This window comes from Salminus brasiliensis, chromosome 17 (assembly GCF_030463535.1).
Source record: "Salminus brasiliensis chromosome 17, fSalBra1.hap2, whole genome shotgun sequence".
NCBI classification, from domain to species: Eukaryota; Metazoa; Chordata; class Actinopteri; order Characiformes; family Bryconidae; genus Salminus; species Salminus brasiliensis.
This window is the reverse complement of record NC_132894.1, coordinates 33,223,165-33,250,106: the sequence shown is the minus strand read 5'-3', so window position 1 is coordinate 33,250,106 and position 26,942 is coordinate 33,223,165. Positions and strand designations below refer to the sequence as shown.

General features: G+C 41.9%; 1 protein-coding gene across 2 annotated transcripts in view; it reads left to right on the top strand.

The window, feature by feature from the left end:
• The window catches only part of ntrk3b (neurotrophic tyrosine kinase, receptor, type 3b), a 145,478-nt gene that overhangs the window by 71,101 nt on the left and 47,435 nt on the right, over positions 1 to 26,942 (top strand). For both annotated transcript variants that reach the window (XM_072660084.1, XM_072660085.1), the window contains exons 6-11: positions 262 to 404; positions 495 to 636; positions 8,319 to 8,624; positions 9,315 to 9,329; positions 10,811 to 10,860; positions 12,289 to 12,391. In XM_072660084.1, coding sequence (XP_072516185.1) covers positions 262 to 404; positions 495 to 636; positions 8,319 to 8,624; positions 9,315 to 9,329; positions 10,811 to 10,860; positions 12,289 to 12,391 — 759 coding nt within the window. The remainder of the gene's footprint in view (positions 1 to 261; positions 405 to 494; positions 637 to 8,318; positions 8,625 to 9,314; positions 9,330 to 10,810; positions 10,861 to 12,288; positions 12,392 to 26,942) is intronic.

Sequence of the window (26,942 nt, the reverse complement as noted above, 5' to 3'; positions counted from 1 at the left end):
AAGGGAAAGTACACATTAGTCGACTTGGGGAAGTGAGTGAGGGCAAGGCTGTAAAACAGAAGGCTGAGAAAGTGGGCGGAGTAAAGGCATTTGTACACATCTCACTGTGCAGAGCTCCACGTTTCACTGAAAGAGCGTCTGATGCCTCCAAACTTCAGGTGACATATCTCTCCCTCCAGCCTGAGGGGTGTACTCTTCTTCTCTTCCTATTTTCTTTAAGAGTCTGACACTGAGCTTGAGCTTTTCCTCTCTCTGGTGTAGATCTACCGGATATCAGTGTGACTCGCAGTAACATGACGGTGATGGAGGGAGACAACATCACAGTTACCTGCAACGGTTCGGGATCTCCGTTACCTGATGTGGACTGGGACGTGACCGGGCTTCACTCTATCAACACGCATCAGGTGAATGGCAGTCACTCGCTACACGCCTCTGAAAGCCTGTATACGTGTCCGTTGCGTTTTGTTGCGTTATCCTGTTCCGTTTTCTTCTAGTCAAACGTCTATTGGCCGAACATTCACTCCATCAACCTCACACTCGTCAACGTGAGTCGGGACGACAACGGCTATTTGCTGAGCTGCATCTCGGAGAACGTGGTCGGGATGACCAATATGTCTCTTCAGCTGGCCGTGCAATGTAAGTCCCTTTTCATTCATAGATTATATAATTATAAGATTTAAGATATAAGATTACATATTACTAAATTATACATTATTGATCATATTTAATATCACCACTTCAATTCCTGGTGATCCCACAACCCTCTGTAGCAGATTGTCCCAGAGAGCACGTTTGGCCTCCATCTCTCTGAGAGGGTAGAATGGCCCTCCCTCTTCCCCATCCCACTGTATGATGCAGCATGAGTTTTTTCAGCATATAGTTTATGTCCATATAGTGAAGTTATTTCTATGGACAAAAATATTGGGACACTTGCTGATTCATCGTTTCTTCTGAGCTCAAGGCTATTAGAGGCTAAAGAGCTAATCCTGCTTTTGTTGAAGTAACTGTCTCTGCTGTCCAGGTAAGGAACACAGTTCCACTGGTCTACAGCTCAATGCTTGGCTGAGGGGCTTTATACCCCTCTAGCTTACACCTATGTGTAGTTTGTGGTGGTGCCATGGTGTGGATCTGCTCCAGGGAGTCCTATTCTGTTGGCAGTACTTCTCTACAGGGACTAGACAAGCTGTGTTTGTGTGAGTTGTTGAATGCATTCATCAATAGGGTGTCCACATACATTTGGACATATAGTTTAGAAGAATGTGTTTCCCTAAAGCAGTGATATCAGTGGTTTTCAACCCTGGTACTGGCGGACCCTCCGCCCTGCACTCTTAACACACTACCTTCAACTCTGGAAGGCCTTGTTAATTAGCTGACAGGCTGGATCAGGTGGGTTGGGAGCTGGGTAAACTCTAAATGCGCAGGGCAGGGGGTCCTCCAGGACCAGGGTTGAAAGCCATTGCCCTAAAGGACAGCGTTTGTGAAGGAGAACATTCACAGTGGGTGTGAAGAACATTGTAAAGGTTGTAATTTTTTAAAATATAAATTTTAATTGAATAATTTAACCCCTTAACACTTCAAGGCTTATTGCACACACTAAGGTGTATTACTCAGTAACTACAGGGGCTTCTGTGCAAAGTGTTGGGGCTATTCTTCGGTAATAGAAGTGTGTAATAACACTTTCGGCCTGCTCATACTCAAAAAACCCTTGGCCGCACCTTTATTTTTAAGAGTGTAGCAGTTCTTAAAATATGGCACCACAGGTACATTTTATCTGTGTCGAAATATTATGATGTGTATCATATCATATCATACTGTATCGTAATGTATTGAATCTTCAATATTTTTGCAGTATCACTGCAACGGTGCACGGTGATCGTGAAGAACGAGCCCTGAAACCTAGAGCAACCCAAGCTATCGATTAACTCAGGGTGATGGTTTCATTCCCCGGAATGAGACATGCTTTACTCACACACATCAGCTCGCCACTGAGGATGGCTTTGAAGCTGCTGGCTGCCTTTTGAGATTATAGCATAGACACAGGAGTCAGTTGTTGTGACAGGCAGCTGCATAATTACATACATTTGGGGGCTATTGAGTCATCCCAGCCAGTGGCCTACCAAGAGCAGTGGCAAAGTGCTGCAGAGGAACCTTGATCGAATGGCCTCTGTAGGGATCCGGTCTTCAAACTGCTATGATGCAACATGGTTATAATGATTTCCTTCATGAAGGGAATCAACAGTATTACACAGAAGCTTCTTCAGGAAGTATTGGAAGTCAACGTTTTAGCTCCAACAGAGGTGTTTACGCCAAGACATTTGAGTCATTGCGAGGCAGGGATTGCTGTTAGTTGTGTACCGGGTCGGGCCTTACTTCACCTTGTGCAGGGGAGCGGTTCTTGTACTGTTACTAACACTGAGTACATGCTTAACCCATCATTCTCGGCAGCTGTTTAGCTAAGGAAGTCATCTCTTCTCGCTGGCATTTATTTTAAAAGCTTATTCACATGAGTAATGGATCAATTATTGGTCTGTGTATTGGCTCTCTGAATATTCTAATTGAAACATTTTAAAGCCTATGATTGGTTATTCCAATTTAAACTCAACACACCATATTGCAAGCGGTGCCGACATGTAAAAATTTACTTCTGCGTCTTAGTTTGGTCAACAATACATGATTAAATATTATGTAAAAGGTTTAGTCTGTGGCTCCTCCCCCTCAAACTGTTTACTCTTTATTACTGTGTAGACCCATCTGTAGGTTAGAACTGCCCCTGTCACTGGGCCTTCCCATTCTCAGACTCCTGACCATTGAAAGCTGAGGTGTTGGAAGCTTTTAAACTTCTGATCTTCTGAGTCTCTTGACGAGCAGGCAGTTAGACAGTTACTCCACCCTAGGACTGTGAGGACATATTTATTTCTGTGTCCATAAAAAGGAGGGAAAGGTAATTATAGTGTAATTATAGTGTAATTATCCAGCTCTAGACCGGCCCTACGGTCTAACTGATGCTCATCAAGTGTGAGGCGATCATCCGTTCAAATCCCAGCAAGGATTCATCGCTTTATTGCAAGTCTGGGGATGTCATGTGATAGGGGGAGGTCTAACCTGCAAATGGGAATAAACAGTAAAAAAAAAAATCAGGGGAGGAAGCCAGTCAATATGTGAAGAGTACAGTCATCTCCCACTCTGTCATATGTTTGAGATGGTCATATGGATGGTTTTACTGGTGGCATGGTTAGATTGAAAAATTGATCGGCTATGTATCATATCCAGCTATCCGGCGTTTGGCCGAAATGTCTCTGTTTCAGCATTTCCACCATAGTTTGATTTCTAACCAGGCAGAATTCCAGAGTAAAGATGGGATAGGAGGAACGTTCCCATATTCCCAAATGGAGATAATGGGAAAAAAAAATATTGTTGTCGTTGCACAGCTACCAGCGAACTGGGTGTTTTTAAATGAATGAAGAGTTCAGATCCTCCTCTTCTGACAGATGAATTAACTCTCTAGGAACCGCTTTCGGTTGCTGCATCACAGCATTTACAGCGAGGCTCTGCGCTAACGCTAAGCTAAAGTTTTCCTAGTCCCCAAACTTTCCATTCTATCTTAAATAATGCATACCCGATCCATTAAAAATGCCTTGACCATCCTCCGATCCTGAGTCAGTTGGTCAAATAGGGACATCCCTTAAGGAAAGGTTAATGTGGCATCAGGCCCTGCCCCTTCAGTCCGATCGGCCCCAAAAACACTGAGCCTACATCTCTAAAATCTGTCAGTGCTGCTTTAAAGGATACAGAATGAAAAAACACATGTAAATGTAGCTAAAATATAATATAATAATGAAGTTTATTAATTAAATAATTACATTTGAATAGTATAGCGAGGTGAAGACAGTACCTCTGGACTTCTGGGGACAGAAGGAAAGTTTGCGACTCCACTGTACACAGAGAAAGCTCTCTCTCGCCTCAGAAAGTCCAAAACGTCACCAGATTTAAAATGCAACAGAGTGGTAAATGATCTGATAAGCCAATTAACAAGAAAACACCCTGAAGCTCTTATATAAGTGTAATCGGAAACACTCAGTAGGCTCAGAAGGTGAAAAGAAAGACACCAGTGTGAAATTAATTACAGGAATAGACCTTCCCTTATGCTCCAACTTAGAGGGTTAGCTGTAACAGGAAAAGGTGTGTGTGTGTGTGTGTGCGTATAGGAGCATGGCTGCCTGCCAGAGGGCCGAGCCCAGGATGATACCCTATTGAGTGGCCGGTCTGGCTGCAGGTTTAATGGCAGTTGGTGTCTCTCACTGCTGAAGATGTTTCGGGCCCTTGGAATGGCCTGACGCTCAGGAGACATTATGTTCATTAAATAGCTCATGAATTTAAGCCGGTGGGTAGAGGAAGCCATAGAGTTTAATCGCCACTCTGACGAGCGGCGCTGACGGTAAAAAGAGATGACAGCTCCAGCCTGAAGAGGGGTGTTTGGCACGTTCGGATTTGACAGCGAAATGCACAGGGTGCTGTTGTTTTCCTCATTAAGGAACGATCGTGCACAGCGGTGGATAAGTTTGCTTGAAATGTGCCATTATGTAACACGCTGCAAGGCTGTACAGCTTTGATCCCCAAAGGTATCAGTGTGACTCGCCTAATTAGGACCTTTCCCATGGGAGCAGATTCGCTCCTGTAGTATTGTGAATGAGGCTAGGTGACGGAGAAGAAGAAGAAGAAGAAGAAGAAGAAGAATCGAGAGATTTCTGGGGGTTGCCTGCACTTTCTTACACTGTGATCTTCACGCTAATCAGCATATATGGTTGATAGGGTTGGGCAATGTGAAGATTGTGTGTCATTGTTATGACGATACATTACATGATGATATTTGGTGGATAGGGTTGAGGTCCTGGAATAATTAAGCTAGTAAGTTTCAAAAGACCATAAGTTTAGGTGTTTCCTCCACGCTTTTTGCTAACAGGTGTATAGAATCAAGCTTATAGCCACGCAGACACCACAGACAATCTCTGCCACTGGAACGGGTCAAACTGGCAAGCTCAGCGACCTTAAATTCGGCACTGTTATAAGACAACACCTTTGTTTACAAGTCAATTTGTGAAATATCTGCCTGGCTAGAGCTGCCCCAGACAACCGTAAGTGTTGAACCCACCAGGCAGCACAGATCACTCAAACTTGCAGAGCTGAACCCCTCAATGGTAGTTCCAAACCACTTCTGGAAGCCAGATCACTGCAAGAAATGTGCATCAGGGGACTGAAGCAGAATCCATCCAGTCCCAAACTTGCTTCTCTAATCTTAGGCCACAGCTGCCCCCTTACGGGATGTAGAAGGAGTGTGTCTTTCCGTTAATTGCAGCAAACCAAAAGTCTGCTCCTTTTTATCTCTTGAAACAGAGAAAGTTTCTGGGATGAGATTTGATGTAGAAATGCATAAAAGTGAGCAGCAGCCATATCTCTCTCTCTCTCTCTCTCTCTCTCTCTGTTTTGGAAGCTACAGAGGTAAATAACAGGCCTCGAATAGTCACGGGGCGCGCAGGGCAAGAGAAGGGTGCTGTAGCATGCTGATTCCTAAACACACGTCATCTGTTTGGTCGGGGGCTGTGCAGCTCCAGCGCGATGGGAGGGACGTATCTATCATCAGCGCTCATCAGTCAGAGCGAGCACAAATCACTTGAGGGAGAGAGGGCGGCTGACAGTTATGACGCACTCTCATTTGGATGACACACAAATGCGCACTCTCATGCAGAGAGCTCACGCACCGCTTTCGTCTGAAGGATGGACAATAATGTAGAGGCCCTGACAGCCAGATTACAAGATTTGCTCTTATTCTTATATTTAATAACCGCTTTTCATAGGAGACCTAATTTGGGAATGTGCACTGGTGCATGCTCAGTTTTAAAGGGCTTTAAATTTGTAAAAGCTTTGTTTTTTGTATCTCACTAGACTGTGCATCTTTTTATTTATTTTTATTTTTTTAATATCCAGTCATGTCTGTAAACTGTTTGTCCTTTAGGGGTTGCTTCGACTCGTTTGTACTTGTCTGTGCTCGTGAAATATTTAGCAGTGCATTTCTTATGCTAGGGCCCATATTATGAAATAGGGCTGGGCGGTATAATGGTACTACGGTATACTGCTGTATTTAAAATGACGCGATCTTGAAGTGAGGGCAGTATTTTGAAATTATGACATGTATGATATGTGTCTATCTAGTACAAGGCTAAAAAATCATTAAGAGACTCAGGATGGGGGCGCTGTGGGAGCTCACAGATGTTAAATACGATCACTAGTTAAAACATGAATGGGAGTTCTCGTAACGCTCGACATGGCGTCTGTTTGTGGATAAAGTCCCGCCCTTCAACAAAAAGAGACAATCAGCTTGCTGGTTACAGTGTGAGTGGAGGAGGAGGGTTGGCAATGTAGTGGGGAAAGCCCTCAATGTGGAGTTCTGCGCAAGTGCAGTAGCTAAAACAAGCTAAATAATCAGGGTTTTGTAATTTACTGGTAATTTGGTCTTCAGCTTTGAGTATTATGGTCTTTCCCCATTAATAGAGACAAGAGCCTGGTCTTGTGCGACTGGAAGTAACTGCCTAGCCACTGCTCCAGTCCAGGAGCAAGTAAACCTGGATGAACCAGTCTGCTTAATGATGAAGCCAGAGATGATGAGCTTCTACCTAAAAACTAAGCACCCTCTGTTCCTGCATGTTTCCCATGGACACATTGTGCTGGTTAAACACAACTGGAACACATTCAATATCAGCAGATGTCTAACATCTAACATCCTGACCTTACTAACGCTCTCATCGCTGAATGCAATCAAATCCTCACAGCAATGCTCCTCCAAAAACTAGCAGAAAGCTTTCTACCCTGGACAGTAGAGTCAGTTACTACTTTTTTAATCCCATTGATTTCAGAAGAAACAATCATTAAACAGGTGTCCCAATACTTTTGTCCATATAGTTCAGGTCTTAATAACAGGCACAATATAACCAACATAACATAACCAGCCTGTTTAATCTTAGGGGATATATTTCCTGGTTGGAAAGTGGTGGTATGAAATGGAAATCCAAATGCTTTTGGTCCATAAACCCACAAAGACATGGCAGGCGGATCTGAGGGGTAAAAAATGTGAAAAAAGTGAAAGAAAATTGGGTGCGCCCTCTTTAAATTAAAGCGCTATCCTGACATATCTGCATTAAAAGGTATAGAAACTCTCCTGCATCTGATATCTGATTAGGTTATGCAAAATTCATTTGAGATGAACGTTGCTCCAGCTTCCACCCAGATTCATAATTAAATGAATGAATCATCTTGCGGCGTTCGCATGCCTTCTTAGATTTCGAAAAGTTCTGAAGATTGGCTTTGCCCTAATAGAACAAGAGCAATGCAATAAAGGAGCAGAAATGAAGGACTGAGTGAAAAATAATGTGGTAAGAAATTGTAATGACCAGGTTACAATGATGAGGCTTGTTTATTTGTCAAACTGGATGAAACAGAAACCATGATGTGGCTGGTATCTGCGAACAGGAATGGGGAGGACCCTATTTTAGTGACCTTTTGGCTCCACAAATAGCGTGTAAAATCAAGCAGCTTGATTTAGGGCCTGGGTGTGTCTTCGCTATCGTAACGATGAAAAATTTCACTCTGCTCGGCTCAAAACACCCAAAAGTCATGTACTAAGTCTCTTAATTAATCATGGGTGTGTTTTTTGGGAGTATAACGTTCAGTAATAAACCAATCAGCGTGTCTCTCGCCGTTCCCTTTAAGAGCCAGGCGCGGTCTGACTGACTTTGGCGGGTTGCTATTTCAGTGGTGTAAAGCGTGAAGGGGTGTACGAGCTGCTGTTTAACCCTCCTGTTATGTTCAACTCTAAGAAACAGTAATAATATTCCCAGGTCAAACTGACCCGTGTTGAACCAGGTTTACCAATCTAAAAATAGTTCAATTAATCAATTAATATAAATACAGTTAATTAAATTTTACGCAATTTTTTAAATCCTCTAAATCCACTTCTTTGGTTTACTTGTGGTGTTTGTGTGTTTACCATTTGAAGCATCTGCGGTCACTACTGGATGTGTTTCGTACGGAGATACGATTGGTGATAATCTGTGTCCAATGTTTGTTAGCAAAGTTATCCTAGCATCTGCCGAAGCACACGTCGGATACCAGGCATTATAGTTTTTCCTCATCAACTGCATCTGCAACTGCATCTGCATTTAAACGTTGAGCAGGACAAACACCTGTAAACACCTTTTATTGTCCAGCTTATAATCCTGAACAGGACAGATAGCTGACCATTCAGTCTCTCTCTTGTCTTCTGACAGTTCCTCCAGTTATCCTGAAGCTGAAAGAGCCCGAGCGCCGACACCACACCTGCATCGAGTTCACAGTGCGGGGATTTCCGCATCCGACACTGCGCTGGTTGTATAAAGGCCGGGAGCTCCAAAGCCCGTACATCCACACCGAAATGGACCTCTTTCAGGACTACCTGGAGGGCTGCCTGACCTTCGAGAATCCTACACACTACGACAATGGAAACTACACACTGGTGGCCACTAACCCGCTCGGCATGGTCACCAAAACTGTCTTTGGACATTTCCTGGAGGCGCCGCCATTTATGGATGAGGAGGGTAGGAGGCTTTTTTTTTGTAATCTAATCTCAGTGACTAGATGTTCGGACCACTATTATCGTCCAATATTGTCAGTAATGTAACAGCAATGTAACTTCCCTGAACAAAAAAATAGCCACATTACATTTATATATGATGGTAGTAACTTCAGGTTCCTGCAGATGGCGCTGCACAAGAATGATGGGGCTATAAATACCTGTGGGGTGTGTGACAGGACTCTTGCTTGAGAAGAGGTGGAACAGTGCAGTGAGTGTTTTGTTGGATGTGTGGGAAATGGGTACCAAAGCAGATACAGTTAATTATTGGCTAAAAGGAGTGACTGCATTTGGGCGTGGCCAAAGACCATAGTGTGAAGGAAGGAGCTGAATCTGCAGGTGTATGGAAGCATACGGTCGTACAGGTCTACCAGCAGTGGCAGAAATCCCAGTCTACAGGACATTCTCCTCAGAATTCTCCTCAGCAGCCTGATCATTCTTGTGCAGCGCCATCTATAGAACCCTGAAGTTACAGCCACCTTAAACAAACAAGGTGACAATTTTTCTTTTTTGTCCAGGGGGCTTATTTTTTTTACGGTGTTTTCATTGTAATCCAGTCTACACAATATAATGATGATTTATATTTTGGTTTTGCTTAAAAGTATTATTTTCTTTAACAAACATTTTTTTTCCTCATTTTTTTGTGCCACAAAAGGAATTCTGGAGTATGGTGAGTGTTCCTTTGACACTAAGCAGAAATAAATTTGATATTCTTAAGAATTGATTAATAAAATATGCTTTGATTTATGATGATAAATATCAGAGCTTTTAAGGACATCATGGATATTTCTGAAATCCATTTATGATAAAAAAAAAAAATATGTTATGAGGTTTTAAACATTAGATTCATAAAATAAAAGTTATTTTCCAAGTAAAATGGCATTAACATCCAATCAATGCTGGGTTTTGAACAAATGATAATCTCCCCACACTTTCTGAGCAGCAGTTAGACCGTAGGGCCGGTCTAGAGCTGTGAAATTGCACATACAAATGATGATCTCCCCACACTTGCTGAGCAGCAGTTAGACCGTAGGGCCGGTCTAGAGCTGTGAAATTGCACATACAAATTACATACAAACCCAGCTCTGAGCAAATTTTCTTACAGAAATGTATGTGCCATCACTGCTATAGGGTGGCAGAACTGTCTAACTACCTGCTTGTCAGGAGATTTGTAGTTCAAATCACATCGACACCACCGCCCTCCAAGGTCAGGAGCCTAAAAATATCCTGCAGATGGGAATAAACACGTGCTGCAGCTCATTTACTAAGAAATTCACTTTAATTTGGCCTGTTTTTACACGTTTTACAGTGTAAAACATCCTCAGGTTTTTATCTCAGCTGGTCCAGCCCCTACGTCAAGGTTTGTTATAATAAGTCATGTGCTGTCGCAGAAGTTGTGAGCGAGGTGATCCAGTGAGAAAGAGTGATCATTATCTTGGTTCACCAAGAGTGGAATAAGAGCAGCTCCATTTTTTAGTCTACTTACACTGAAGACAGTTCTACGCCTTAAATCTTCCCAAGCGTCCATGGACAGAAGGCTCACACACAAGTTCTCAAAGTCGGAATGAAGCATTTCGTAAGAACATCTCAACTTAAGTCCAGCACAAAATATAATGAGGGAGGAGAGCGAAATAGAACGAATAGTTGGGTCAGAATGTGACCGTGGAGGCCGGCTTAGACCTCGATTGTCTTATCCCTGGTGGACTGCGGAGAGAATTTCAGAAGTGGAAGATCTAAGTCTAATTGTTATTGAGCCCAGAGGAGGGTGGTCTGTGCTTGTGGTGATAGCTGCAGTGATACCGCTTTAGCCCACAGTGGCTATTCCATTGTGGGTCAATTAATTGGCTGGAAATTACTCTTTGATCTCAAGTGCCAAGTCGTCAGACTACACACTGTATTTTTCTCGAGTCAAGAGCGAGGCAAGGTTCCGGGCGGTGAATGTATTGTACTTTTGCTACTTTGTGCGAAAGGGGATTGGTTTATTCATTCCAGCAGAGACCAGTGGACCAGCCCGGACAAAGTCAGAAGTGCATAAAAATGTGGTGCATTCAGATTCCTGTAGTACCATCACATTAAAAACAGTATTTCTTGTCAGGTGATGCGGCATCGAGAAAAGATCAAATCTAAATTGGAATCTCTTCTTTCTAACAGACCCTACGCCTGGTAATGATGCTAACAGACCGGATGAGGACTCATTCGGGGTAAGATATACTAGAATATATATATATATATATATATATATATATATATATATATATATATATATATATATATATATATATATATGGAGCAAATCAACACACTGTGTCCAACTTTTTTGACTGGTACTGTATATATTAGGGATGTCTCGATCTAATCTAACAGATCTGGCCCAATCAGGGCTTATTTAATGGACTGGGCATCAGCTAATTTAGGCTCAATCCACTTCCGATCCTTAGTTTTTACCGCTGTGGTGCTGCAGAGTACTCTCTAGGCACCATTAACGGACAGTACTCCCACCCTCTGCACCTCTGAAGGTTACAGAAAATTTGGGAGTCTGCAGTGTGGAGCTATTTTGCAGAGCAACATGAACATTAAGTAATATCTGTGGTGCTAATGTTTTGCACCACATTGCAATATCTGTGGTGCTAATCATTGCAAATAGCAACTTTACGGAAAGGAGAAAAAACATCCTAACTTTCAATGAAAGTCAATGTCAAAAAATTTTATTCCAAGAGGATTTCTATTGTTCCATTCATCATGTAATTTTGGCAAGAAAGGCAGGAAATGGACAAACACCTGGAGCAAAAGCAGCTCCAACGCAGTCAAAACATTAGCACCACAGATATTACTTCAAATCTTCATGTTGCTCTGCCAAATAGCTCCACACTGCAGACTCCCATCTTTTCTGTAACCTTCAGAGAACGTCTGCACTGCTGCAGTGGATGGGAGTACTGTCCATTAATGGTGCCTAGAGAGCACTCTGCAGGACCACAGCGGTAAAAACAAAGGATCGGAAGTGGATTAAGCCTAAATTAGCTGATGCCCAGTCCATTAAAATATGCCCTGATTGGGCCAGATTTGTTAGATTAGATCGAGACATCCCTAATATATAAAGTACCAGTCAAAAGTTTGGACGCAGTGTGCTGATCATCATCATCAAAACATTGATTCAAATACTTGGGGGAATTTATTTTATTTTTGTTGTAGACATTTTTTAAATGTTTTAAAGGTGATGATCAGCACACATTCAGCCTGGTGTGTTATTACTGGTCTTGTATATATTACATATTAATAACGTCTTAACTTTTAATGGAAGTCCGTGTAAAACATTTGATTCCATTTCAGACCATTTCTATTGGTCCATTTCTCATGGAATTTTAAAGCAATATATAAAATTATGTATAAATACAAAATAATCTTATACAAAATATATAACAGTATAATATAAAATAATGTTTATAAATGGTGATCCGTTGTACTATGGACACACTGGTTATTTTGCTGGTAAAACATTATATTTAATAGGGTAAAACTTGACATGCCGGTATGCTGGATATTGATTATGTCTTCACAATGCTGTTATGACCTTTCCTTTACTTGCACACTCCACCCCTTTTTTAATCACTGTTTCATTGTTTCTGTTGTAGATGTCCATCGCTGTGGGATTGGCTGGTTTTGGCTGCGTGTTTCTCATCGTGATGTTTGTGCTAATCAACAAGTATGGCAGACGCAATAAATTTGGAATGAAAGGTAAGAAGAATGTGGTTCAACTTCAATGGCGTGAAACTAAGTCGGGTCCTTGGCGTGTCGAGAAGCAGGTGCTATTTCTTCCTGTTGTGTTGGTGCAACACGTTCGGTACAATTGTAAAGTGATTCCGGTGGGAAGGCTAATTAATTGGTGCTGTCACACGAAAGCCTTTGCCAAAACAACAGCAACACTCAGGCCATTCCACTGTGGTTTAGTAGTCATGACATGTTCATGTGTTTACAGTCATTTTTTAACCCCCCAGAGCTTAACAGAGTTCCTAGAGGGCATCACCAGAGGACACAGTGGATATTCCCAGCTTTTCATTAGAAAAAGGGTGGAGATGCAGACTGGAGGGTTTCAGCCCTTCCCTAGCAGTGTTTACAGTGTTCATTGTGGGGATGATAAATGTGGATTTTGCTGTGTGATAATTGGACTGGGTTTAGACGCTGTATTTTATCAGCAGCATGGCACATCATCGAGTCTGGTGGGCTTTTGCTTTGGTGGGTTAGTTTGGAGCCGCAGTAGCAGCAGCAGCAGCATGCGTCTCCAGGCCTGAGTCTCTGGGGGAAGCAGTTGGCAGTGCTGTCTGTGTGCCCATCTTCCCTTCAGTTTACCTTAGAGCTTGTGATAATATTGCCGCTTGTAACCAGGTGGAAGTGGTTGTTTGCTGAGCGGCTGCTGGACTAGAAGCTTTACGTTCTCTTCTTTTGCTATATAATACAATTATGTAGACATGTTTATTAATAGAATTCATAATTAGATTTGATACAGTGGTGTTTCAGTATGGTACATTTTTGTACCATATACCCATACAGTTATAATAAGCAGTGACTGAAAATGTACCTTACATTAACACCATAAAAAAATGTACAAAATGTTTTAAAAATGAGCTGCAAGCTAATATATTAGCCCTGAGCTAACGTACATTAAAAGTGGGCGTGTCCCTGCTCTCGAATTTTGATTCAGTAACCGTTATAATAGATTCAGAATCAAGAGTGGTTTAGCTGCTACTATAAATTATTCAGTGGCTACTTTAAATAATTCAGTATATAATACCAATGATTCAGTATCTGCTATAAAAGATCTTATGTAAAATTATACAAAATCTTATGTAAATATATATAAAGGTATAGTATCTACTGCACTATAAATAAACTGTAGTCAGTAACTGCTATAATGATTCAGTATCTAATATAAATGATTCAGTAACTATAACTGTTATAAATGATTCAGTCCCTACTGTGCATGATTAAGTTACAGCTATAAATGACTCATTGTCTACTATAAATGACTCAGTAGCTCATATAAATGATTCAGTAACTGCTATAAAAGATTCAGTATCTACTGTACATGGTTAAGATTCTGCTATAAATAAACCATGACCAGTAACTGCTATAAATGCTATAAATGATTCAGTATCTAATATAAATGATTTGATAGCTGCTTTAAAAGATCCAGTAACTGTTCTAAATTATTGAGTTTTTACTATAAAGGATTCAGTATCTACTATGCATGATTCAGTTACTGCTGTAAATGACTCATCATGTACTACAACTGATTCAGTATCTAATATAAATTATTCAGTAACTGCTGTAAAAGTTTCAATAACTATAACTGCTATAAATAATTAAGCATCTACTATAAATGATTCAGTATCTAATATAAATGATTCTGTAACATTTAAAACGATTCAGTATCTACCATACATGCTTCAGATTCTACTCTAAATCAACTGTGATCATTAACTGCTATAAATGATTCCGTATCTAATATAAATAATTCAGTAGCTGCTATAAAAGATTCAGTAACTACTATAAATAATTAAGAATTTACTATAAAAGATTCAGTACCAACTATGCATGATTTACTTATTGCTATACATGATTCATCATCTACAATTAATGATTCAGTATCTACTATACATTGCTAAGATTCTACTATAAATTTACTGTGATCATTAACTGCTATAAATGATACTGTATCTAATATAAATTATTGGGTAACCGCTATAAAAGATTGAGTAACTGCTATAAATGACTCATCATCTACAATTAATGATTGAGTATCTACTATACATGGTTCAGATTCTACTATAAATAAACTGTAATCATTAACTGCTATAAATGATTTTGTGTCTAATAGAAATTATTTGTTAGCTGCTATAAAAGATTCAGTCACATGCTATAAATTATTTTTATATAAATGAGTATTTACTATTAAGGATTCAGTATCTACTATGCATGCTATTCAGTTGCTGCTATAAATGACTCATCATCTACAATAAATTATTCAGTCTCTAACAGAAATGATTCAGTAGTTACAATAATTAATTCAGTAGTGGTGTCGATTATGGTGTAGATTATGGTGTTTATTGGCTTGAGGGATTGAAGGGTGGGCCTTCATGCAGGCCTTTAGGGAAACATCAGCATTCCTGCAGGAGGAGATGGTGAGAACAGTTCTGTGTGGTGAAAATGATTCTCGACAAGGGATTTATTCTATCCCATGTGAACTAGCACTCAAGTTTGTTTACTGCTGTTGTTCCTTGATTTTTCAGGTCTCATTATTATGTTGCCTTTATGACGAGTCGGTGTTGATGATATCAGAGCTGTTTATTAAACCAGCAAAAGGGGGAAAAAAGACGGGAAAATATGAAAGGAAACTTGAGCAAAGTGTGAAAGTTGTTGCTTGGCCTTATCTTTGGAAAGCACACATCCATCTTTTTCTTTCATCTCTTTAAAGATTGTAGTAAATTAAATTTTGATACCCAACCACCACCGCCGCCGCCCCACCACCACCACCACCACCACCACCTTTTGTTATTTCATTGCATCATCAGATACCTTTGTTTCACTCGTGACACATTCCCAGTTTAGGCTGGATTACATGAGCTCCATTGGCTTGGCGTGAAGCAGCTCATTATACCGTACTTCGCCACACTGGACGAGGTTAAAGAGCCATAAAAGAGTCGCGCTCAGACTGTGACGTCAGCATAGGGCTTCTTTCAGCATCCCCACACGTCCATAATAGGCCACTTGTCCTGTTTTTCTCTTCAGATCAGCTGGGGGTCTCAGGCAGCCATTACCTGAGGCTGCCTGAGGCCCCAGCTATATTGGATTTATGCCTCGCTCAATCGCTCTGGGGCTCCTTTTTTTGGCAGTTGGAGTTTGATCACAGCCTATTCTTGGACATCCAACAAAATCACAGTTTGTACACAGGGTGTATGACAGTTTTTCCCTTCCTGTTAGGACCACTGGATTGCGATTAAATCACTGCAAGGATGGTGTGCAGCACTACCTGCGATTGATTTACCTGCCGTTCCAGCCTGGCTGCTGTTTAGCCTCTGCAGTTGCTAACAAACACTCCTGCACCGAGGGCTTGATTTATTTCAGGTCCTTGGGGGGTTTGGTTCTTATAGCAGGTTCTGGGTGAGTGTCATACGCAGTAGAGAGGAGAGAGAGAGACAGGATAGAGGGCAAGCGAGACAATCAACCTCTGATCAATAACTGTCTGCCCATTCAGATCATCTGTAGAAACCTAAGTGCAGGAAAATGGGTGAGGGGAGAAGTTTTCACACCGATTGCTGAGATGATATTGATTTAATATTCCACCTGCCGATGAAGTTCAAATATGCTCAGGCGCTGCGACAGAACGCCGCCTCTAGGGCTTATTATCTTTATCCTTCCATAAGGATGCATGATGATATTGGAATCATATTGGTATTGGCAGGTGATTGCTTAGGCTTTGATGTATTGTACTTCAGAAGATCAGAGTTGTTGACACTGGGATACTGCAGTTCAAAAATCGCTGTCTTGTCATAAATTGTATACTGTATACACACACACAGATATATTATTATTACATTTAGATAAAAACAGAAATGTGGAATATACTGTTATTACTTATATTTACATATATACTAGATATTGGACATCTTTTAATTACAGATAGATAGATAGGCAAACAGACAGACAGACAGATAGACGGACAAACAGACAGACAGATAGACATATAGATAGACAGACAGACAGACAGACAGACAGACAGGCAGGCAGACAGACAGACATATAGATAGATAGACAGACAGACAGACAGACAGACAGACAGACAGGCAGGCAGGCAGGCAGGCACAGATAGATAGACTGACAGACAGACAGATAGATAGAGAGATAGACGGACAGACAGATAGAGAGATAGACGGACAGACAGACAGACAGATAGATAGATAGATAGATAGATAGATAGATAGATAGATAGATAGACGGACAGACAGATAGATCGATTGCATATTCACTATATGGACAAAAGTATTGAGACACCTGTTCTTTCATTGTTTCTTTCATCATCAACCGCTGAGCCTCCACTGCCTCAAGCCAAATTTAAAAGCTGAAAGATATGAAAGATATTTGGTCATTAAGAGATTCATGATCCGAATAATCGATTAATCATTTCAATAATCAATGGAATATTTAACTATCACAATAGCCATTTGTTGCAGCCCTAATATTCAGCAATGCAAATACACAGCTGTGTTTATGTGCTTTTAGAAAAATCCACCAATTTAGTTTAGAGAAATCTGCTCTGGACTCAGCCTCAGAACATCCTGACGGGTGCATCCGTAGTTTTTTTGTCTTGGGCAATCTATGTGATGCCGGGGATTTGTGGAACATTCTGTTTACAAAATCCAGAGAGAAGATAAAGCAGAAAAACAAACTTGAAGAGGACACAGGCTAATTAACTTAATGCACATCCCCTTCAGGACATTACACTGATTTCCTCCCAAATAGGACGTTTTGGTGGAATAGTTTCCTTAGAATTCATTCAGGATATTAAGCATTTTCCCCCTCGCCCCTCATAGATCCTGAGGTCCTTACGTCTTCCTCATAGTTGAGGAAGTTTGTGCCATTGTTCTGATCGAATTAGAGTCCTGCTTCAGCTCTTTAATTGAATTTCAGCGCTTGACCAGTGCATGCTTTTGTAGAAGTTGATCACAGAGAGATGGTGGGTGTTCCTTTCTATCTGCTAGATTATATCTCAGACCTGGAGCAATATCTTAAACTGTCTTAGGAAGATTAGGAGCTTTTTAGCCCAATAACAGCACAAGCAGAAACTATCTAGTGATGACTCATGGCCCGAGCTTTAGGAACTGTGACAGGAATGCTTTTTTCCCAGCTCTGGGAGCATGTTGCCTTTTTATGTTAATGTAAGTGGGTGAGAGACACCCCGAGGATGGCTGTTCTGACCCGATGCGGCCACTATGTTCTGACGAGTCTGTGTTTTCTCGTTAGGATGGTCAAGTATGACCACTGTTGCGATGTGAAATTACAGGCTATATCTCGCAGGGAGGGGAGAGAGAACTGTAGCGGAGGAGTCGGATCCTGGAACTGGGCTTGTTTGACTGCCCACGCTAGCGCAAACAGTGCCTCTCCTTGGCAAAATCTTGCGATGCGAACTGTGCCATGAGGAATATCCGGCCAAAACTTTCCTCTTCCTCTCCCCACGTGTTTCAGCGCCTGGCTCCACCTGCCCGTCAGCTTTTTATCAGCGCTGTCAGGCGAGGCTGACCTACCCTCCACTGTATTACAGCAAATAAGCCCTGGGCTGTTTTGCACACACCAGTTAACCAAAGCATTTCATGGCTGACTGACTGGTTTAGCTTCAGCTAGTGATACAGTGCACGCGGAACGGACGCAAAAAAAAAAGAAGCCGCCGCTCGCAGTGACAAATGACGGTGTGCTTTAGAAACTAACGTGACACATAGTTTCAACAACAGATGGGCAGGCACATAGAAACAGAAATAAACCGACTGCGGGCCTGGATAAAGAAGCCGCTTTGCATTTACTGTGTCGCCAATTGAACTGAGTAAATGCAGTTTTCTGTTTGCTGGAAGTCTATGGCTCAGACGCCTGAAAAGATAAGTGCCTCACTTTCCTGTCAATAGATTCCCTGTCTTCTCTGAATTTTGATGGACTCACGCTCACATGTGAAGTCCCCTTTTTGCATATGAGAAGGCAATTCGCCCCTTCCTGACTAGAGAGTCGCCCAGGTGCTTGTTCAGTCTCTCGTCACTTCCAGACTTGACTACTGCAGCTCTCTTCTGGCTGGTCTCCCTCTGCACACCATCAGGCCCCTGCAGCTTATTGGGTCGTCTTCCCTGTTCCTAAATTCAGCCATGTTCAACTCCACTGCTGTGTTCTCGCTTTACTAGCTTCCTGTAGCTACTGTAACCCACATCAGATTCAAACCCCTGACTCTGGCCTACAAAGCCAAGAACAGACCAGCCAGCCCCTCCGTACTTGATGGCAATGGTGAAAAGCCGATCTGCACCAAGAGCCCTTCCAGCTTCAAGTACGGCTCGGCTCGACCCGCCATCCCTCAAAATCCACGGAAGACGAGCGTCCAGACTTTTTTCTGTCCTGCACCGAAGTGGTGGAACGAGCTTCCCCTGAGTGTCCGAACAGCAGAGTCCAACACTCGCTGTCCTCAAACCCAGACTGAAGACCCTCCTCTTCAGAGAGTACTTGGGCGAATAGCAGAGTACTATGGTCTCCTTACTGACTTGTGTTTAGTAGAGTCTAAACTCAGAGGATCTTTGAATTATTAGTCTATTTAAACTAGCTGAGGTTTTTCTTGAGTAAATAGCAAAGCACTTTTGTAAGTGAGTGTCTGCTAAATGCCTTAAATGTAAATGTAAATACCCACCCAGCACTAGGTTGGCTGAATCTGGTTGGCCAAATTAGCCCAAAGGGGACGTCTTTTCGGACCACAGCTGGCCCTAATATAGCCATGAATATAATTTGCTGAAAACGTCGTGTACAAACCCAAACCAGTCTTTCTGAACATAATCTCTGCTGCTGCAGGGTGGGGTGTAGTGGGGGTGGTCGATTGAGGGACGGCACAGTAAGTTTAGGGTTGGGTTGAAGTTGCTGAATACAACATCTTCTCAACTTTCACTTTCTGCAACCAAATGTAGAATGGAAAGACGTCTTTTTCTACACTTTCATCATTTATCAATGTTGGCAAGACGTCATGCAGTTTCTACTGGGTGGGTACAGCGTCCTAGTCGTCTACTTACCTAAACGTGGACAGAATGGGTGCTGGTTACTTCAGGCAGGACACTACAGGTGAACAGGGTCTTTTTAACTAATATGGATCACCATAAAGTGACTTCTACTGGACCACCTAGAGCCCCCTGCCAAATGTTATGTAACTCAGGCAATAAATGATATATGGACAAACCCCTTTGTAAAACCCTTCAGATTACCGATAATGATAAAACATGGACTATTTGGTGTATGTAATTGCTACTGGAGTGGAGGTAAAGACCTAAATGTGTATGCTGGCCGTTTTCTTTCCAGTAATCTAAAAGAATCTGAAAATTGGCCCATTCTTGTCCTCAAGACACTCACTCGCTCATTTTCACAAAAGAACTGCTGCATATGCTCTCAAATAATGCAGCATTTTGTTAATTATGGCTTCGGTTTGACTGCATTTTGACAGAATGCCAGGTTCAGTGTTACCTAAGTTGGCAAGTTGACAAGCCATCAGCCAGAACATTCTCTGGTACCACACGAATGGGCTCAGCTGTCATGGTTCTGTCCCAGTAGACTTCAAGTTATGTTATGTTAGTCATGTTTCATTCATTCACATCCAAGGAAATGTGCCATGTTGCTGCCTAACTATGCCCCCAGCACAGACTGGTAGGTGCTTTGCCTAGGGGCACAGCCATGAGAGTATAACCTGGTTGGAGTACTTAGTCCGGTTGCTGGATATAGTGTGGCTATATATGTCTATATATATATATATATATATATATATATATATACTGAAAATGAGCACAGTGCACCTGACATTAAACCTCCTTGCGATGGTGATGCTCATTGCAATGATGAAGCCCTAGTACACATGTTTGTGCAGGTGTCACTGCACAGTAGAATAGTGCTCTACCAGTCCAGAGTCTGCTCAGTCGTCCTGAAAGTTTTTCGTGGTCAAACGAGGGTTTTTATCTTCTGGCCTCCAACATACAGTTCTCTCTGAAGGTTGTCTTGATTTCCCAGACTTTAACTTGACCTCCACTGTTCTTGTTAACTGCCATTTCCCAATGAAATTACAAAGAACTGAAGAAACAGCTTTGCTATCTTCTTTTAGGCCATGTCTTAGTAATCGGGGCGTGGAAACGATATAATTAAGTCGTGGTCATAATGTAGTATGATGAGATCTTGTTCAAACGCCATACTAAGTGGTGGTCAGCAGATAATTATCTCGTTCTGAAGCCTTACTAAGTCACAGTTATGACTCGTTCCGAAGCTTTACTTAGTCATACTTACTAAGTCTTACTTACTTGGCCACCTGAATGTGAACAAACTATAGCACTAAGGTATGAGACCTTGGTAAAAGTTATCCGAGGAGCTCAAATCTCTTGTGTCCACAAACCTTTGCATGCTTTTCCTGTCTTTTTTTTTTTTTTTTTAATAATACTTTTGGAGATCTTGGATCTTCTACTGACTTAGTTATTCATAGTAAGGATGGCCAGTATGCCAACATTTTATCAAAATTGTGATTCAAGCAAGTGTATCGTGAAGATCGGCAGTGACCAACTACACATTTCATCACAGAAAATGTAATTAGTGCTGTTTATTTAGATGAAGTGAATCAGATTTTGAATATAAATAATTGTACTTAGTGCAGGGGAGTATCTGAACAGCAGTGTTTAACCTCCTGAGACCTGGACTTTGGGATTAGTAGGACCTAACAAGTATAAAAACTAAACTTAGTCGTTTTTGCAAAAACACAATGTCCTATATGGGCCAAAGGGTCAACATTTTACAAAATTAAGTATCATGGTGCAGATAAGTAGAAATGTGATGTCCCCATATGAGGAAGAATCTGTCGCTACTGATGCAGTTTGACTACATGTCAAAACACCACGATAAATATCACATATCTCAAAATTGTCTTTAAATATTGAGATATAATGTTTTTAACATATCGCCCACCCCTAAATCACACCAGACATGCCCAAACTTCAAGCCACAATCTGCAGATCCAGACATTATTATTATATTTGTTTGTTTTTTTTGGCTTCATGTATCACCAATCAGTTCATTCCATCTACATGTAGTGATGTTGGAAGTGTTGTTACGGGGGGTTTGCCTTCCAATCAAAACACTTGTGCTAGAGCTAGTGGAGGCTAAGTGTGTCAGCTTTGCACAGAAAGTATGAGTAGTCCTTACTTCTGGTGTAGCCGATACGAACGCCTTCACCAACACATGCAGTGTCCCTTAATGATGCTTCACTGTTTCCTTGCTGATCCGTCTGAAGGGTGCCTTGCAGCTGACCCTCATTATGAGCGAACGGGGGACTCTTGGAAAACGGCCTCTGCAAAGGGTGTCAAGGCCGTCCTCTCCCTCTTTTAAATGCGTGTGAAATGGAGATGGAGGTGTGTGTCACGCAGAGACGAGGGGTCATTATTGGCCGTTTCAAAGAAAGCACACTAAATCAATTTAACGACTGTAAAACGGGCCGATCTCTGCTGCCACAACACCATTAAACTTGATTTAAAATGGCGTAATCTGTGCGTGCTTTGATAATGATAGGGGTGATGATATGCAGATTCCTTAACGCCACCTTCTGAGGAGTTACGCCTCGCTGACAGATGCTGAGAATGAGTTTGTCAGGATTTTTTTTTTTTACCAGCATTTTGTCTACCCCTTTTGCAAAGTTAATCTTGCGGTTAAGATTCAAGATCTGCACTAGCACGTTTGTTTTATTTTTGTGTTCGTTGCCTGGGTAAGTGACTAAGGGAGAGGGGAGAGCTCGCCCATGGGAGATTTGATGAGAGATGAACAAACATGCTAGCAGACAGCACTAGTGAAAAACAAGGCCACACAGTGTGATAGATGTGAAGCCCCGCTCTTCCACAGCAGCTGGGGTGTATTTTCCACTTCCAGCTAGCCTACATAGTAAGTGTACACTTTCAGTCTGTGCACCAGTTTAGTAACTATGCTCCTAAATGTAAAGGTGCCAGTGATTTGGGGACTCTTATGTCTTATATTGGGACTACTGTCTTATATTGATATTCATGAAAGCGTTAGAGTTAATGTGGGACTAAAGTGAGGCTATGGGATTACTTGTAGTTGTTGGTACTGATGTTACGATGCCAAAACAACATTCAGTAGCCAATATCTGACAATGTGTTTGATTATTCAACAATCGTTGAGGGAAATCAGCATGTTTACACGTCAGATTTGAGATAATCAGTGAGTTAATTGAGGCTGCCTCTTCAGATGAGCTAATAAGATGACATAACTAACAAAGTGCAGCGCTGGGTGATTCTACATGAGGTGTTTTCCCCTCAGTGGACGATGTGCCAACACAACAAGACTAGCTTTTGCTGCAAACTGGTTTAAGCTGGTGGTCTTTGATGGTCAAGATGGTTAAAAAGCTGGTCATCCACATGAAAACATACCCTATGCTGGTAAGCTAGCAGGTTAACCACCTCTTGACCAGCATAGGGAATGTTACATTTGATTCTGGTCATGCTGGTCAACCACTTTGGTCCTGATGGTTATGCTGGTCAACCAGCTTGGTCCTGTTGGTTATGCTGATCAACCAGCTTTGTCATGCTAGGCAACCAGTATGGCCAAGCTTCAGGTTGGTGATGCTTGTACAGCAGCTACACCATCAAACTCGTAGTAAAAAGTAAAAAACATGCTTACCCTATACTGGTAAGCAGGCTGGTTAACCATCTCTTGACCAGTGTAGTATATGTTGCATTTGATTCTGGCCATACTGGTTGAGCACCTTGGTTCTGTTGGTCATGCTGGTTATGCTGGTCAACCAACTTGGTCATGCTGGTTATGCTGGTCAACCGGCTTTGTCATGTGCTGACATGTTAGTTTGTCAGAGAAATGTATGTTCAGTATTTATGAACTCAATAAAAGCTAGAGTAGCTAACATCTAGATAATACAGCTATGGCTGTTAGCCTAGTCCCACCTGCGTTAACACTGCCTTAACAGTGCGTCATTGCCAACATGGACTCTTAGAAATAAAGTGCTACAAAGGGTTTTTGTTAGTGATGCCATATGAGGACCATTATTGGTTCAAAAATGGTTCTTCTAAGGCATCACTCAAAGAACTCTTTGTACTGTATATTAAGGCATTGGTATTTGGGAGTAGCAAAGTGTTGTATATATTCTTTACATTCTATTTTCACTAATATGAGCAAAACCATCACATTTTTCAGCCAAGTACAATTTTAAGTATTCAGCTATTGGCATCTTAAACCCGACGTTCCAAACCCCGGCCCTTGAGGACCCTCCGGCTGTGTTTCCTGCTCTACCACACCACCTTGAACCTAGGAAGGGCTTGTTAAATACTCCAGGTCTAGGATTAAGAACCACTGCCCTAAACTGTTAGCCACATTCTCAAGTATCTATACACCTCTCTTCTCTAAACCAACAAGAACCATTAACAGCTGTCCGTTTAACCTCTTAAACTCCACTTGACTTCTGCGGGCTACTGCAGCAGAATTATACTCCTTATAGTTCCAAACAACATCCATTTCTGTGTAATTACTGAATCCTAAAATTGGATGTAAAACAGGGAATGAAGCTAAGGAACCATTTTTCGTAGACCTTTTAAAAGTTTAAAGAACCTCCTTGTAATGTAAGCTAACTCAAGTTTGTATCTAGTAGCGTGTTGCATCAGCATAAACAGCATGAATTCGCCTGGGTATGGATACTACAAAATGCTAGATGCATCAGTAACTCATGTGTATCTGAGCGTAGAGCCGCTGGAGCTCCAGCAGTGTTCATTTCCAAAAAGCCAGCAAACCTAAACAGAACTTTGGGAATAAGGGAGCTGGGCCTACAAGACTTAAAAAGTCCATTTAGTCCAAAAGTAGCATGACCTTCAGGATGATGCCTTTTGCGTTCCGGAGGAACAAGCTGACAGATTGGAGCGATGGAAAAGTAAATGAATGGACGTAGGCTGATGTTGAGCCTGTTATGGGAAATTGGCTATGGAACATTCTAGCTGCATGTTTGTTAACAGTAGAGCTGAATACAGTATTGCTGTATTGCCGACCTTGTACTGTATACAAATACTAATATTCCATATACAGGTGAAGTAGTGTAGGCCAGACTGTAGCCATAGCACATTATTGAATCACGAGTGCATTTTTTAGATGTTGTATGGCATATTGGAATTACCCCCCTTATCGTCTAGCTCACAATGACACAAATTCATACCATATCTTAAAAATGAGGCTTATAATATTAATAAAATATTCAAATGACTCTTTTTAAGCAAGGTCAGGGCGTTCACGGTTCAGTTTTAGGTAATTAAGGTGTAGCAAAACCACCCCATGGAATCTACTTACATGGGCCGGGTCAGCAGGACGGAGGCGCTTGACCAAGTTGATTGTCAAGTTGGTCCTACAGGGTGAATAGTTTGGTCAAGCTGGCATCATACTGGCGGATACTGGTTTGGTCATGCTAGATGACTAGCTTGGACAGGTTATTCATGCTGGTCATCGAACTTAACCAGCCGTTAAGAACCGGTCCTGGCTTTTCATGCCAGATCAGGTCATATCCGAACGTTACTGATCTGATCACTGTTGCCCGTTGCCTAGGCGACCCTCCTAAACTAACATGTTGACCAGTGCTGCTATAGTCTGATGAGCTGTAGTCTGTATTGTGAAGTTTCGACACAGGGCGAAAAAATCTTTTATAGCACACTATCCCATTTTTGTCTCATTCCGAGACAAAGTGATAGATCAGTGTGTGTGTGTGTGTGTGTGTCTCCAGCTCACAGTCTTCCAGAGCGTGCCACCAATACCTGCACAATACATTATAAAAAAAAAAATCAGGGTGGGGGGGTTGGGGGTGTTGGGGGGGGGGTTGATGTTGCATGCGCTAGCTTTAGCGGAACTGTCATCTATAATAGGCAATTTCTGTGATCGTCATGGTGTGTTGTCACGGTTGTCACAGGAGATGTGGATGCGCTTGGTGAGAGTGCTAGAGGGAGTGAGAAATTCTTTTATTTCCACGCTACATCAGGACTCTCTCACTCACTCCTGGCCGCCAGTCACGGACTGGCCACTTGATTTAATGGAACCACTACAAGCCCCGTTTATCAGTGCTCTGGCACAGTCGATGAAAATCAGAGATATGCATTCACACTTTTTTTTCCATGTTTTTCACACGTTCTTTTTTTGGCTGCTGTGTAGCCTCTTTATTTAAATCACAATGCCTGTTCGCAGTGATGTTTCCTGATACATATACATACAGGGATGAAGTGTGCTTCGATTTCCTTATGGATTGGTGCATGCTTGGGCTTGAGCTTCACTTACCGACTTGTAGAACATGAGGCTGAAGGCTTTTCTTTTTTTTAACGGTCAGTGTAATTTCAGTGCACGTTTATTGCCTCCATGTCACAGCTCTGATAATGCAGCCTTGGTCCCTGCTCAGCTTTTCTGCTCCACTAGGAATGAATTGGACTTTTTTTTTTTACTCACTTAGCATGATAATTAGCAACAATGGTAAAAGTAATTAACCAGCTCAAGCAACCTTGCAAATGATGCCAATTAGTTGAAGACGCTAATATGACTGGGAAATGTGACAAAGTCGAGGTCAATTGAGACGTCAGTCAAAGCTGGCAGGCCTGTGGAGCTAGGTTCCCCAGAAATGTCTTTAAGAAGAATTCCACTCATGATTCAAAACGTGTCCACAATTAGGCTGCCCTTCAGAGTCTTTCAGAGTCTTTCAGAGCCTTTCCGAGTGGTTTGCTGCTAACTGCTTTGTCCTAATGCTTCGTTCCAGAGACCAGAACTGTTCCCAGCAGTGGAAAAAGAGACGTCTTCCAGATGTTCAGAGCTTAATGCCTCTCAAAGTAACATTGTAGAAAGTGATTGCACACAAAAAGGTTGCAAATCTGCTTGGTCAAATCTTGAGATTCTCAACATTGTCTGTTAGTCTGAGAAATCTTTGGCCTAAGCCATGTATTTTACAAGATCTATCCATTGTGATGAGCAGGCCATGCATCCCACCACAACAGCTCACAGCTCACAGGTTTACAGAAGTGTCTAGCACCAAGACAATGCAGCAGTGGTCTCCAACCTGAGCTCATGGGCTTCTGGGCAGCTACCTTCTAGCCCTAATGTTGTACTCTCTACTAGAAGAGCAGGTGTCCCAATACTTTTGTCCATATAGTGTATATGTGTAAAGGACCTTCTGAAGGTTTATATTTACCAGTTTTAAGGTTCTGGGTTGTTGTATATCTTATATGGTTGTAGGTTTGACACCCGCATCCACTAAGCTGCTACTGTTGGGCCTTGAGCAGGGTGATTAACCCTGTCTGATCCAGGAGTGCTGCAGCATTTCCGAGCTGGGATGAGAGAACAATTCTGCGGTGACTAGTCCATCCATCCATCTGTACGTCTTCTGATCTGCTCTCAGGGGGACGGGCTGGATCCTTGGCCTACTCTGAATTCTTGGGCAAAGCAAGGCAGGAATTCCAAGACCCCATGCGTGCAGTGGACACACACATACACT